The sequence below is a fragment of the Paralichthys olivaceus genome, chromosome 10, assembly GCF_024713975.1.
Source record: "Paralichthys olivaceus isolate ysfri-2021 chromosome 10, ASM2471397v2, whole genome shotgun sequence".
Classification (NCBI taxonomy): Eukaryota; Metazoa; Chordata; class Actinopteri; order Pleuronectiformes; family Paralichthyidae; genus Paralichthys; species Paralichthys olivaceus.
Window position 1 is genome coordinate 20509468 of NC_091102.1, and position 15603 is coordinate 20525070.

General features: G+C 41.8%; 1 protein-coding gene across 17 annotated transcripts in view; it reads right to left on the bottom strand.

The window, feature by feature from the left end:
- Positions 1-15603, bottom strand: part of tns1b (tensin 1b) — a 165122-nt gene that overhangs the window by 47838 nt on the left and 101681 nt on the right. For 16 of the 17 annotated variants that reach the window (XM_069532451.1, XM_069532439.1, XM_069532435.1 and 13 more), the window contains 2 exons: positions 8382-8423; positions 2227-2276 (listed from right to left, as the gene is read on the bottom strand). In XM_069532451.1, the coding sequence (XP_069388552.1) occupies positions 2227-2276; positions 8382-8384 (53 nt within the window). In that variant the 5' untranslated portion in view covers positions 8385-8423. Of the gene's footprint in view, positions 1-2226; positions 2277-5663; positions 5953-8381; positions 8424-15603 lie in introns of those variants that run through there. The other variant, XM_069532450.1, reaches the window with a different exon arrangement.

A 15603-nucleotide genomic window follows, 5' to 3' on the forward strand; every position in this document is an offset into this window, starting at 1 on the left:
GCTCATATGTCTGGGAGAGAGGATGGCCTCAGCCTTACCATACAAACACTGTAACCTGCTCTGTACTGTACATCTGGACCCACTCAAAACATGCTCACTGAACATTATCCAGGACTAGAGATAGAGAGAGAAACTCATATTCCACACGTGTTCTCTCTCATGTGTCACGTTTAATATCTAACTTTTGCATTTTGCTGAAGAATGTGTTTTCTTATGTGTGGAATTGGCAAAAACATTTGACTTTGTTTTCATTGTTTCTTCAACCTGAATCTCCCTGGTGTGTTCTCTCCTTTTTTCATTGATCTCAGTATTTCTTAATATTTCTCTTTCTCGTCTGTCTCTCTCTCAGCCTCACTCTTTCCATTTTCCTGTCCATCTCTGCATGTATATATCCTTTGCCCCTGGGTGCAGTCTGGGCCAACTTAGACCAGTGGTTTGGTTCTGTTCCAGATCCACCAGCATGTGCTGACCGGCTGAGCTCCAACCTGCTCCACATCAGCTGAAGAGATGAAGCGATTGCCCTTTTCTGCATATCGCATTTGACGAATGATGCATTATCTCATCACGCTCAATTTGAGCGCTGCAGTGATCTCGTTGGAGAATTTGGAAGAGAACCAACTGTGAAGCAGGAATGTTTTATCAGGAAACCTGAGACAGTAGGCTGTGAAGAAATCCTGCCAGATATTTCTAACAAAGAAAATATTCCATAGTAATAAAAAGAAACAACTAAGACTTTGTCTCTATTGTTTACAATACTGAGAATACTATTTGATCCAGGCATGTGATCAAACTTGTTTCTGATGGGTGAATACCAATAGTTTCTCATGAAACTTTATTGCTTTAAATTTGATTTTTATGAGAACAATTTATCAAACAAACGTATGACTTTATGATTTTTCCAGCACAAACACCTTGTGTGCTTTGTCACTTTGGATTTGAGTAACCTCATATACTGTATATTCATATTTCTATTGCGTACAACAGTTGAGTAATGTGAAAGGGATTGCTCTTGGTGACAAACCCACAGAGAATTATCACCCCACTCCAAGCTTTCAGCCCTTTTTTATTGATTTTGATTTTCCAGCCCACAACAACTTTATTAAGATGACTAAAATGTCACAGTTATGTTTACAGCTTGTTGTGCTGCCGCTAAACGGCCAATGAAAGATTTGATGCAGTTTAAAGACATAAGCTTAGCCAGACCCTCTGAAAACCAAATCTTAACTCTTAAGTTTAAGAGTTCTCTCATGAGAGCAAATGTATTTGCTTGAATGTCTGAATATCAACTTGCTCCTTCAACTAAAGCCTCTTTCCCTCTCTTCGAAAAACCCATTAACAACATCTGGCTTTTATCTGCTATGGGAAATACATTTAGTTATCACTCTGTAGTAGACACAGGTTTTTATCAACGGTGATGATACATCACACTCGGGTGAACATGCTAATTCCTTATACCTAATTTTGGCGGTTTAGACGCTGACGCTTTGTCTGTGTGAGGTTTACGTCTAAACGCTCTTTCAGTGTTCCCTGACATGAATTTGACAGTACAAGTCTAACAAGGCGTTAAACTTCACATTGCACACAAACACTGTTTAGATACATAGGATCTATGTCTTTGTTAATAAGCCTGACTGGATCTACTAGATTGATGGGACCTCATTCAGCCTCAGCATTTCATAAGAGACAAGCAATCATATGACTGTTACTCAGCTTTAAAAAGACTTTAACTGACTGTAATCCAATCACTGAATGAACTCACACATAGTTTGTGTACATGATGTTTTTATGACCATGTATCAACTCTTCAGTTTACTGTGAGCAAATCAACCTGTCACTCAAGCTTAGCGTAGCGCTCCAACATGAGCTGTTGTGGGGTCGGGTTTTACAGATTAATTACACAACTGGCAACATCTGTGGCTCCCTACGGACTGAGGTGAGTGGGGTCGACACCAAATATCTTTTTGTCCAACAAAACAGTGTGAGTTCCAGTTCAATGGCAGGGCATGTTGCTTTAATTATGCCTCTGATAAGAAATAAAAAAGCAAACATCCTCTTACATCCAAACTTTTATTTTAAATAGTGAATATTTCAGGACGGAATGTGACAGAAGATGGAAAAGGTTTGCTTGATTTTTTTTTTTTCACCTCCATTATCTTTCCGAACGTTTGGCAAAAAGAAGAGGAAAGGATAAGAAAAGAGAAGAGAGGAGAGGAGAGGAGCTCCTACCTTGATGGTCTGCGCCGTGACTCCATGCTCTTTGTGGATTTTGTTGAGCCCTGAAAAACACAAAGAGCTTCATCATTGTCTTGCACAATATTTAATCACTAGAGTGGCACTTAGTAGAGCACATATATCCACCAAGCTCCAACTATCCCCTTAAATTTAATGAAGCTGGGCCAATTTGCACACACTTATAATCAGATCTCCAAATATGCCCAAACATTGTTTTAATGTAGATCTCTGAATTATTTCTTGACAAAAATCACAAACATAAAAAACACATAACTTTCTTTAGCAGAGGTGAAAGTAAATAATAATACAAATATCAAATAAAGTCCATTATGTCACCAGGATTGATAGTGGATTTAGTCACAGTATCACTGTGCAGTGAAGAGCAGTAAAGATCTTTGACTGGGGTCACCACACAGGTTCAGTCTTGTTTCTGTAGTTGAATCTGAAGAATTGAACATTTGGCAGATCGCTTAATGAAATAAATACATTTCTGAAGGTTTTGATGTTTTATGTAGGAGTTGTGAAAGTCATGCAGAGTGCGTGGGAAATGTTTGACAGAGCAGGACTCAGTACAGCTGCAGTGAGCCTGAAGGTAAACTCATGTATGAACCAACTTGCTCCAGTGCTCTAATACAATATAACAGGCACCCTTAACTAAACCCACAGAGACAAATTCTGATTATTGCTCCACTCCACATCTTCAGGCACTTTATCGGCAGTGCACAAAATGTGCAATGAACCTCGGGATGCGGTGTCTTACACGAAGCTGTGCGGTGCCATGTGAGCACTCTGACAAAGCGAAGCAGAGAGGCCCTCACAGAGGAAGTGTGGCTGAAGGTGATTGACTGTGTTTGGCTCCACTAAGCCTGGCCTGACTTGCCTCCCCCTCAGACCAGCTCGAGGAGGGGGTCAAAGGCCATGTGGACTTGTTCACTCCCCTGTGGTGTTTGGGTCACATGTACGCAGGAGGGGGCTGTTATCCATCATCATCCATTAGATCAGACTGGTTGGCTAACCACCAGTGTCAAGAGCGCAGCTCGCTATCCGTGAAAGAGTTTCAGTCCACGCTGCTCTCCTGACTATATGTTGGTGTGCAATATTTGTGAGTAGTTAATTATGTAGGTGGGCTTGTTAATGAGTACATTTCATTCCAAAATTAATAAAACAAAATCACCCAAATATAATAAAATTGCAGATACTCCCCATAATTTAAATCTTTAGTTTTTGGTTTTATATCAGAAACTCTTCAGTTTTGATAACTTATCAATTTGTAAATTTTGTCAGAGCAATACACAAAGAGTAAAGGTTTGTGGATCAAGTTGAGGAAACAGAAGTCCAGTAATTGAAACCAGACTATTATCTTCGATAATGTGTGGGTGGGGCAACAGGGAGGCTATTTAAACTGTTGCTGTGGTCGTATCTGGCCCCATGTAGCACTGCCTGTGTTGGGGGGGGAAGCAAAGTCAGACCCTCTGTTTAGAGGAGGTTTCCTGATGCTTGATTTCAACTTGTTCTGTAATTGGATCAAGTGATGGGTAAGGAGGTGCAAGTTTTTCTACTGTTTACTGAAATTTTACTGATTAAAATAAATAAATTTTGATCGAAATTGCAGAGCGCCTGTTTAAAATGGGCTTTAATGAGTCCTCCTCAAACAGTTCTACTATAAACTGATCCTTTTTGTTGTTTGTGTGCTGGATGTCGTGTGCAGAGCTTTTTATAAACAGTCTATGGTGAAGAGTGAAGTTTGCATTCATCCTACCTGGTTTATCTGCAGTGAAGATTTTTTGTTTTGTTTCTTAAATGAAACTGAATTTGCTTTATTACTGTTAACATGTGTGGTTTATACATACGTTTAAATGATTTACTGAACTACTGATATTTTTTCATCTCTGTTGAGCATCAACACAATCTTCAGACCCAAGTTCATTTCAAAGCTTTGTCATTCAGTTCGATATAAAGCATTACAGCACAAAACAAACATGCTTTTACTTCAATGACAACTTGCATGAAGGGATCAGCGTACTCCACACTGCACACCCTCAGGCAATTCACAATACACATGCCAAGTGTAAGGCCAATAGAATGAATGGTTCTCGAGATACATGTTCCACATACAGATTGTGGAATAAGTAGGTAGATGAACACATATGAGCACACACTCAGACATATATTAATTCAACAATATATCCCAGGGTTCTTCTCTTTTTCCACTTCCACAAAATCTATGCACTTTCTCCCATTATGAGCATTCACATGAGTCCGTTCGTGAACTAAGGTGACACGACCCTAATCCCCCCATTTCTGTCTTTGTTTTGGTCTAAACATTTCAGTGGGTTGCAAGGGACGATAAAGTTCACTAAGTATAACCAGAGGAGGACAGAGATGAATGAGTAAGAAAAGGATTAAAAAGACGAGTCCAGAGACAGACACAGAGCACAAGGACGACTGAGACTGCTTGTGCCGAGAGGTGCAGGACGTCTTATTGTGCATCAGGAAACAAAACTTTAAGGTTATCATGTTTGAGAAATGCTGGTCAGGAGATGCCAAGATGATATGGTGCCACCATCTTAACCAGCACACATGAAAAATAGCAGCATCTTAATTAGAGACTGGAAGAGCACAAACAGTTCAGGGGGGGACTGTGCTGCAAAGTTAATCCAGACCTTTTCTCTTCACATTACTCTGAGTTGTTGTGCTCTGGACTTCATGAGCCACAGTATTTGTGTTAGAGTGCAACCATACGAGTAAATGAAAGCAGCGCAACAAAGCTCCAGTCAGAAATAAGACAGTAACTTTCCCTGTGGTCACAGTTTTTTTTCATTAAAGTGGTTTCATTAAAAGAAATTATGTTCAAGTAGCAGGATTCTATAAACTCTAAAGCGTTACACTGATGTGAATCATGAGTTGAGTGTCCATTTTTAAAACGAACCACAACAAGCAACAGAGGAAAATCATGAATCATATTTGTCTGGATCAGTAATCGAGAGCAGCAGACCAACTTTGGAGACATAAGCTCCTGAACACCTCGCAGTCCGCATCCTAAAGCCTGTTTCTCTCCTCTGAGAACTTGCAATGGGTGGGAGGAGGGGGGAGGTAGCGGGTGAGGAGGAGGTGGGAACTGGAGTGGGGGGTCCCGCAGGCCTGTTTCCAGATGAAAACCATCTGGGGAGGTTGACTTTACAAGCAGGCCATACAAATTAACCATCTGAGAGAGAACGAGGGAGGGAGGGAGGGAGGGAGGAAAGGCAGAAGAAGTTGGGGGCTGGTAGAAATCTGAGAGAAAAACTATTCTATGGCAGAACAAACACAAGCAGTGAAGGAGCGGACAAGAAAAGTAGAAGCTACATGACCCGTGATGACTAGTTTCCAGGGGACCGTCCAGTCATAAGGCTCTACATCCATTCATCCATCCATCCTCCACTTCGTCCTACCTTCCTGAAAAGGTAACCCGTACTCCATCGCCATGCCCCCCTCAAAGAGGAGAGTCGCCTTCTTAAAGACCCTCCCCGGTTCATCTCTGGAGAGGTCCCTACGTCTCTCACTGCTTTGTGTCCGGCAGTGAAGTTTCTCCTGTGGAACCTCTCCCTTTTCTCTGACAGCGGAGGAGGAGAAGCGGAAGAAGAAGAAGAAAAAAAACAACGAGGGCTCTATTTTGGGCCGTTGCCTGCAGAGGGCCACTCCATGCTCCCGCTCAGACCAGTCTCCTCCACAGCGCTCCTCGTATAGTCCCTCTGTTCACTCCCTTTCTTCTCTCTCTCTCCTTCTTTCCCTCTCCGTCTGTGTGTACTGCCCCCCCCCTTTCTTAGTCTGCCTCCCATCACGTTATCTCTCACCCTCGAATTCAACTTTTCCCTCCCTCCTTCTCTTTTTTTCCCCCCATGTACGGATCTAAATCTGCATCTGCTAACCCGTTCTGACCCTTTAGGCAAACATGGGGTTAAATGCATGTTTGTACACACAAACACGTGCACATATACAATCAGCAAACTGTAGCTCTACACCACTTCAGGTCTAACATAAAGTCTGCTTTTTACTTTTTAACTTTTTTAATGTGAATCCATTCTGACTTTAAAAAAGAATCGATGACTTTACACATAATGTGCATTTTTGTCTATTTTCTGCCATTTTCTCAGGTTTCAGTTTTTAATTCGACATGTTGATGAATCATTCAGACCAACTACTGTGTGAAGGAGCTCCGTCCTACAAAAGTTGATTTATTATTATTTATTGTGTTGCTTCTTTAACTAACCACCCTCCGATGTCGATGCTAATCAACAGTAAACAAATTCATCAGTCAAGAAGTCCAAGCAGCAAAGTAGAATCTGAACCAGTGAAGCAAGAGGAACTCATGTAGTCATAAGACAAATCTTTTTGATGTTCCGAGGCGATGAGGCGTGGCACATATCTCCCAGACGTCACAGTGTAAACACACTGCAAATACCCATGACCAGACAGTAGCAGCTGCACACACCCACACCCACACATGCATATACATGCATATACACTTTGCTCTGCATAATGCATTATGTACAGACGTGATCTGAGTTAAGGTGCAGACCACAATTATAACTTGAGGAAAAACTTGACAGTGAGACGTGAGACTGCAACTCTTGTCTCAAATGAGGCTCCTTTCTATTTGTCTGAAGACAGAGAGACAAGGAAATGTCACACACACACACTTTCTCTCTCGCTGTCTTTCTCTCAGTCACTCAAACACACACACACACAGACACACACACACACACACACACACACACTGGTGCTTTTGTGTTTATTTTGGTCCTTGTGGAGAAAGTGGGAACTTGGCTTCGGGTGATAACTCTAAATTGGTTACTTGAGCCTTCCTTTCCCAGACAAAATACAACTCACAGGAACTTGTGTCATGGACAACTAGAGCCAAGTGAACACAAGCCAAACAAGTATGTACTAACTTTCTTGGTACGTTGACCTAACATGTACAACATGTGTTGATGAAAACTATTGTATTTCATTTTAATCATTATTTCCCCAACAAACAAGGTTGTTGTTGATATGTGTCTCTATTGTAATCATTGAGATCCGACTGAGATCTGACCCCACCAAAAAAAAACAAAAGTGGAAGCAGGAGAGATGCTGGCTGTGATACTTATTGCCAAGTCTCACTTGTATACTTGTGCTGGATGAAATCAAAATTATAAACTTGGTCTCGTCAGTTCATTAATGAGGGTCTTGAATATTGTCTACTATTGAATGGCTGCTGACAGCTTAGCTGCTGCTACCTTGGTTGTTTCGAAATATCACACATGATATTGACAACATATTTACATCAACCCTTCTGTCAAATGTGGTCACAATGTGTCTCTGTTTCCCCTGTATTTCAATTTTATATTAAAGATATTTTAGTCCCTTTTTGGATGTAAGGAACAGTGTGAGCATGAAATGGGGAGAGAGAATGCAAAGTAAAGGGTTGTTTCGCTGTTGAACCTGTGGCCACTGCAGGAGGTCTTTAGCTTTCATATGAGGGGCTAGTGGGCACCGCTTCACCTGTACTTGTGCTCAAGCTCTACAATATTATCAACCAAAACCCATTTTAATGCAGGTGTGAAATGTCTGTCAAGAATTAAAGAAATTTCAGTTTGATACCATGTGAAACATCTGCATCCAGACATTAAACCTACCTGTATACCTGAGTGCACGGCCAGAGGCACAAACTAAAAGCTTTGCGTCACATTATATTGCCCTGTGAAACATTTCAGCTCCGTCTAGTTTGTAATGATACAATTTGAGTTCAAGACAGTTTGATCAGTCAGTCATCACCAGGTTTAAAAAGCTGAATGTTTGGAGTGAACACTGAGCAGCCAATAGCTTCAAATGCCAAACAAACTGTGGACAGTCCACACTCAATGATTTGTAGATTCTGGAACTGTAAAGGCTGATCCATAAAGCATATTGACAACTTCAGCTATTTAAAATTTCACCATATGTGCGATATAAAAGACGTCAAAGTAGAAATAGTTGTGGTTTATGACAGCTAGATATTTCTGTGTACTCGTAAGTAATACCTTATTCATCTGCGTCTGTAGCCCAGCCACAGATGAATGGGCTTCTTTAGCCCAGTAACTGAGAGGTCTGTGAGTGACATGCAGAAGAAAAACAAAGTTGACACTCACCATGGTGTCTACATGTTTGAGAGGGAGGTCACTGCTCGGCGCCTGTTTACAAAAGACAAAGACAGAAAGAGGTAGAAGGTGAGATCAGTACCTGCAACACATCATACCTTTTTTTTAAGTCGTGTCACATCATCTCATGTCGTCCTATCTCATCTCGTGTTGTGTTAAAGCTGCACTCAGCACCATTCTTTGCCCTAATGTGGCCCGCAGCAGAGTGGGACTCCACCTTGAATGCGTGGGACCATCTATAACCCCTCTGTGCAAATATTTACACAAAGAGACAGCTCTGCTTCCATTAGCCAGGACCAGAGAGTCCATCCGTGGAGCTCCTCTCTTTTTCAACGCCATATACAGTTATGGATGGAGAGAGAGGGCGAGAGGAGCAGGCCAACAGAGACCGATGGGGGAGAGAGAGAAAAGGGACAGATCAGGACACTAAGAGAGGAGGGAGAAAGAGATGAAAAGGGGGAATTTAGAGGAGGGAAGGGACAGTTAGAAAAGGCGGGGAGGGACATAAAAGCAGACAGCAGAAGGGAAGGTCGGCTATGGAGGGAGAAAGATGAAAGCACGAGTCAACGTTTCCCAGTGGGGAACAGAAGAAAAAACCATCAGAGAGATCCATGATGTCATGAGCTTGTGTGGGCTTGGCCAACCTCAGGCTAACACACACAGATGTTACGTCCTAAATGAAGCAGAAACATTCAGTCTGAGCAGTGTCAGACACACCAGTCATCACTGTATGGAATATATATATAGAGTCTGAGGGCACTATTATTTATAGTCACAAATCTGTACATTGTACACAACAAATGACTCCATCCTGAATGACAGGGCTGTACTGAGTATAATCCAGCCCTGGGCCTTGTGATGGAGAGGCCTTTTCTGCGACTGTTGCCATTGTTTTCCACCAAAAATGCCCTGAGCTGTCTCTGTACCACAAAAACCTGATGGAAACTCCCCCGATCAGCACCGTTGAGCCTGTCAGATTCCAGCAAAGATGAGGATCCTTCCAAATTTGGAGGGACCGCTCATACCCACCCCTCAATATTGAAAGTATTGTACTGGCCCAGTCAGACAGCCACAGACAGCATTCCACTGATGCTGCGAGAGTACAGCCGGCTGGTCCATGCCACAGCCACGGAACATACAAAAACTGACTTCGGGAGTGTTCACAAAGCCCGTCACTGCTGAATGACCAAAGACAGAGTATGTAGAGTTGGAGCTTCTGTGTTCCGTGTTCTGGTCCTGGTGGATCTCTCTGCTATAGAGCAGAAGTGGAGTATCATGGAGTCCTCATGGAGGAATTGAGTAACTGCCTGCATCTCGGGCTGGGCGATCACATAATGAAGTTATTCATCGATGATGTTCGATCATGAATCTGGATCATTCTGGTCACTTTCACACTGATGTCCTGGCAGTGTGGGTCACCTTATGTCTTGTGTTGTGTTAAAAGTATGCGAGTAAAAAAATATTTTCAGTGTTTAAATACGTGTTTCGTAAGCAAATCAAACACAAAGTAAACTTCAGGTTCTGTTGCCAACATGTCCTAATAACTTCTGATTAGTGATGGTGTTTATTGGTAACGTGTAATGTGAGCGCAGGTTGGCGGGGGAGTGAGGAGGGAGGACATGCAGCAGGGTGATACAGCACGAAATTTAGCATAAACCCGACACTTCATGAATGCACTGGGGAAACTATTAACAGAATTAAGCGACATGAGCTAAAGAAGGTCAGTTAGAGGTTATAAATGTCGGTATTGATACATTTTTGGTTAATTTCCCAGCCCAAGTAAGGGTCACACCCTTTGGAACTTTAACATTTTCTGGCAAAACCACCACAACATTCCCCAAAACATGTCTGCATGTTACTGACTGTGTGACAACTTACATCTTCATTTTAAACATACTATTTCCAAAGTATTTGTTTCCATAATATCATCAGGAAGTACGGCTGCTTTCTATTGGCTGCTCCCATTCTCTCAGCTGTGGTATCATGGTTTTTGCTGATGCCCACCTTGGGAACATGCACAACTAAAATGGACCAGAGAGCAGTTCTATTCATTAATCAAAAAAGGAATAAACATTCAAATCTTCATAGTGAATACAATTTCAACTGAAGTATGTCAGTGCAGCCCTCACACTAAAGGTTTGTCACATGCTGAATTGATTCCAGCCATGTACCAGGTTTTACCAATACTGACCAAAAACAGCCTTTATATTTTTGTTGTGTTGAAAATATGTTAAAAAAAATTTAAAGCTCAAGTTATATGAAAACAGGAATCTGATTCTATCCTATATCTGTATTCTATTCTATAGCCCCAAGAAAAGGCAGAAAATATTAAGTCCATGTCTCCAAACTTTAGGACCTGTCTACCCCTTGCTAGGGCTCATTCGTTCTCACAAGGGACAAACCTCTTTAAAAATGAGTCATGAGTAAGCAGTGTTATTTCTAAAAAGACACAAAAATTCATAAAACAGCTGGGTACTTCTGATGCTTACTCAAAAAGGAGGAAATACATTGGGGGCTATCTTCCGCAGCAGATCAGTGCCCATTTAGTGAACTAAGTATGAAGAGACGTGTCACCCACTGCTGCAGTGTGGCTAGTGGATCTGTTTGGACCTCTGTGGTGCAGAATAATGAGACATTTCAGGCTCTGCATACACAGATAGAACATGTTAGTGGGATCAGTCCATTGTTCACTTTGGTCTTTTCATGAGATCTAATGAGGAACAAAGATCACCATATAACAGCTACACAACAGAACATCCAAGAGTTGTGGACTGTCCCAGACAGAGAGCTGGGCAGTGACACCACGGATGCTCTGCTTCCACAGAAAGCTGCAGTAGAACATAAACAGTAAATGCAAAGGGTAAATTATAGTCTGGGTGTGCAGGCCCCAGAATACAGAGTGCAAAAGACCAGACTAAACCACCAACCAGGGGAGGAGTGAGGAACCCAAGAATAATCCAATATCAAACTTCAGCAGTGGCATACACCTACATACAGTGGTACATACAAAACACCCAAATGTGAAGAGCAAAGCGGGTGTCATTCATAGTTTGATACAAAGATCTACACATTCTCTCTCTACCTGGCAGGTGTGATTTTGTGTTGTTGTTGTACATCCGACACATGGAAGACAGCAGGGCTGCCTCCAGGAATGAAGGAAGAGGAAACAGCAGGCTGATTTTTGAGGCTCAGACTGTGGATGTTCTGAGGCCACAGTTGCAGCCGCAGGCATTTTCACACAAATAGAGCCTATTGTGCGAATGCCAGAGAAAAAAAACACACAGACACAAACAGTTCTGACATGCGTTTCTTCCGCTTTGTGCAATTGCAGCCAGGTGGATATGTGTGTGTGCGTGTAACTAATTTACAAAGCAAGAGAAAGACTGGGAAGTTGTGCATCAGCACAGAGGCTGGCTGTGATATCAAAGACTTTTTCTGGAGCAAGGAACAGGCTTTGCTTTAATAATAATCAAACAGTTTAAATCAGCAGGACAACATCTTTTCTAACCTTGAATTTGTTGTGTCACAGTGACTACACCCAAGCAGCCAGAACTGTGCTCAGAGTAAAGATAGGGCACTGTGTTTACGTCCAGCTGAGAAACAAAACCAGACAATATCACGGAGCTCTAAATTTAAAGTCATGATGCTGGATTTGAAGCTGAACAGAGGCAGATGGTTAAGCACTCCAGAATCCTGAATCGTCATTTGATGCAGAGTCTTGCAACTTCATAACTGTCTGTTCTATAGATGAACATCTCAGAATGCCTGCATTGTGAGCGCACTGTGGCCACACAACCACTGAGCAGATTGTAGATGACTCAAACAACACGAAGATGATCATGAACATAAAAAAAGTACAGACGACTAAAAGGATCATTGTTCTGTAATCAAGAGCTTTACACAGCCTTTGGACATGAATCTAATGGTCATAATGCACTTGTTATAATGCCTGATATACATTTTATTACTCCAAATTAGGGCAAAAAAAAAAAAAAATAATAATAATAATATCCATAGTGTACAGTCAGATTTTCTGACTTCCTGGCACATCCCGAGCTCACAGTCATCCCCTCTCAGCCAAGTCAGCTGAGCGTCATGTTGCATCTGTTCTCGCAGTAGTTAAATACAGGCTGTTGATCTCCAGTGTGGTGGAAAAACAGTAACAGACACAGTGAGATAAAAAGTTGCTTTTAAGGAAATCGAGTTGACAGAGCGACAACATCTGGGAGGCTGCAGTGATGCACTTAATCAATTCCAGTGATACAGATAAACAGATGCTGACATCTGCATCCTTCATCCCTCATCATCGACTGACCTGCTCGGCTGTTTTAAAGCTTCTGCCAGTGGTCTTCTGATCATGTGATGAGCTACTGAGTCCAGATTGGTTGAAGAGAAAAACCTACGTCTATAAAAGCCTCACGTTCTTATCCTCATAACTTTGTCCATCATTTGTACCAGTTACAAAAACACTGAACTCAGGCAGGTAACTGAACAATCGCTGCAGTGACACAGAAAGAATCATTACACCCAAACATGCTCACTGTTTGATTTGAATTCAACTCACACTCTCAAGTCTCGACCTATGACTAATACTAACGTTACTGAAGTATTTCCTGAAACGGTCACTGGCTCATTTTTCCTATAGAGAGGTGCAGGATGTTATTGTTGGAGACTTCAGATGTAATGGGACTCCATGTAAGACCAGTCTTTATCCATACATGGACTTTACAAATGAATCTTTTGCTGTTATAGTATATATTCTATTTATACATTTCAGAGCACATCCAGATAAATGGGCGGATCATGGAATTATTTTTACTTTCTTTTAACATGGTACGTTAGCTATGGTGGAGGTATCTGCTCTCTGAGGTCCACAGATGTTTACACGTAGATGGAAGTATGTCATACATGCAGCTATCTTATTCATGAGGTTTGTTGTTATAGTATTTAGTCAACTTTAATTTAAAGCTGTAAGTCATCCACAAGGGTTCAGACACTGAGAAAGGCCTATTTTCTATGAAATATACTGAATTTTTCCGTTTTTGATCTAACTTTATGTTACTGTGGCACTTTACGATGTACCTTTAAACCTTTTAGGGTTGTCCAGTGAACATGAACTGTTGAAATAAAATAAAAAACCTAAAAATCTGGAAAAAATGAATTTTTTCACAGAATCATACTGAATCATTTTCTCTCCGTCTGATGTCAAGTAGTTGTGGCAACAGTCCACAGGATGAAAATAATTTGGAGCTAAAACTAAAAGTGAGCACACAGGAACTGACACTTATAATCTGAATTATTAATCACAGACTCAGTTGGAAATCAGTATCTTAACTGGGTTAATTAAAAAAGAACATCTAGATGTGTTCGTGATTGAGTTTGTCTGACTCATCTCCTGATTTAATTTTTATTTCTAGCAATATCACCAGTTCTTTTAGGCACAGTGACATGAGGCCAACTTCCAAAACTACAAAAACAAACTTGTACAATATGGTACAGAACATTTCAGCTGTAGACGCCTCTTCCACAGCACAATACACATCTTAATCACAGACAAGCACTAATCACCTGCAACAGGATGGTGTTTAAGAGCCACCTGCTTTGTTACTTGTGTTCTAGTGTCCTTCTTAAAACTGTCACGTGAAAAACAAACATGAGGAGAGAACTGTGACGCAGCCTCATGCCCGTCTCCTGCCTGCACCGCACATCAGAGTGTGTAACTTTCACCCGCAGCTCTTCATCTCTGCTGTGCACCGCAACATGTGCTTTGTTTCACATGAGCACAGAGGCTCCTTTGAGCAATTTACCAAATTATAGCCCACTCTTTTGGGAAAAGCAGAGGAAGTGAGCATGCTGGGAGTTCCCCCCCTCCTTGAATGGTGGGGTTAAACGTAGCCCAAAACAGTGCCTCCTGGGAAATGACCAAGGGCTAAATATATAGCTGTGCATCTTTCGGGCTTGAGACACAGGCCATTTAGCCTGGCCCAGCCAGCTCAGTGCGGACGGCAGACTGGTTCAAATCATCACTTTGGGTGTGTGAGTGCTGGTGTGAGACAAGGAGAGAGAGGGAGTGTGTGTGTATGTGTGTGTGTGTGTGTGTATGTGTGTGTGTGTGTGTGTGTGTGTGTGAAAGGAAACAGTGCTGATAGTGACTGTTGAAATGATTCAGTGTTTACATTCAGGCAATGAGGTCAGCTTTACAATAGTGTGTGTGTGGGTGTGGGTGCGTGTGTCTATATATAGTTATGAGGGTCAGTTTTGGTTCAGTACCATCATTGTGAGGACATGTTGACACTGTGAGGACATTTTGGCTGGTCCTCACATATTCAAAGGGCTGTTTGAGGGTTAAGACTTGGTTTTAGGGTTATAATTGGATTTATGTTGAGGTTAGGCATTTAGTAGTGATGGTTAAGGTTAGAATAAGGGGCTAGGGAGTGCATTATGTCAATGAGGGTCATCACAACTACAGAGAGACAAGTGTGTGTCTGTGTGTGTGAGAGAGAGAGGGAGAAAAAGAAAAAGACAGAAAGTGAAAGAGGGCATTCATTTTGCTACACTGAACTATATATGATTTTCTGTTGTTGCCCTCAGGTAGAGCGGGCAGCATCTCTGGCCTCACATGGGAAGGCTGCTGTGTGTTGTGCCTAAATGTGTGTGTGTGTGTGTGTGTGTTTGTGAGTGACTCAGACCAAGGGCGTGTGTCGAGTGCAACCTTTTCTGTCCTCTCCCTCAACTACCCCCCCCCCCCATACACCCTCTCTCCGGCCTCGTATAGTTTGAGCTTTCTTTGGAAACTGTAAAGAACACACACCATCTGAACTGGCAGCCGTGTAGCTACGCACCAGCTCTACTCCTATGTTTACACTGCAGTTGGACATCAGCCCGCACCGCGAGCCGAGCAGTCTCAGACATGCCTCACTGTGCTTGTGTTTCGACTAAGCTGCTGGATTGGTGCATTCTTTCACTTTGATGAGAAACTATGCAGCTTGCAATGTGCAATCACAGTTCACCTTTACTTTACAAAATGTAAAAAATAAAAATAAAAATATGGATCTTTCTAGGTGCCTCAAATTGAACTGAATTCATTTTAATTTGAAAATAAATGTTGTGTATATGGTTAAAACGTTGGGGAAGATAACATGTTACCCTAATAAAAAAACTTTGAACACTCTCTGATTGTTCTGGAACATTGGTCCGTTGTGTGTGACAGGAT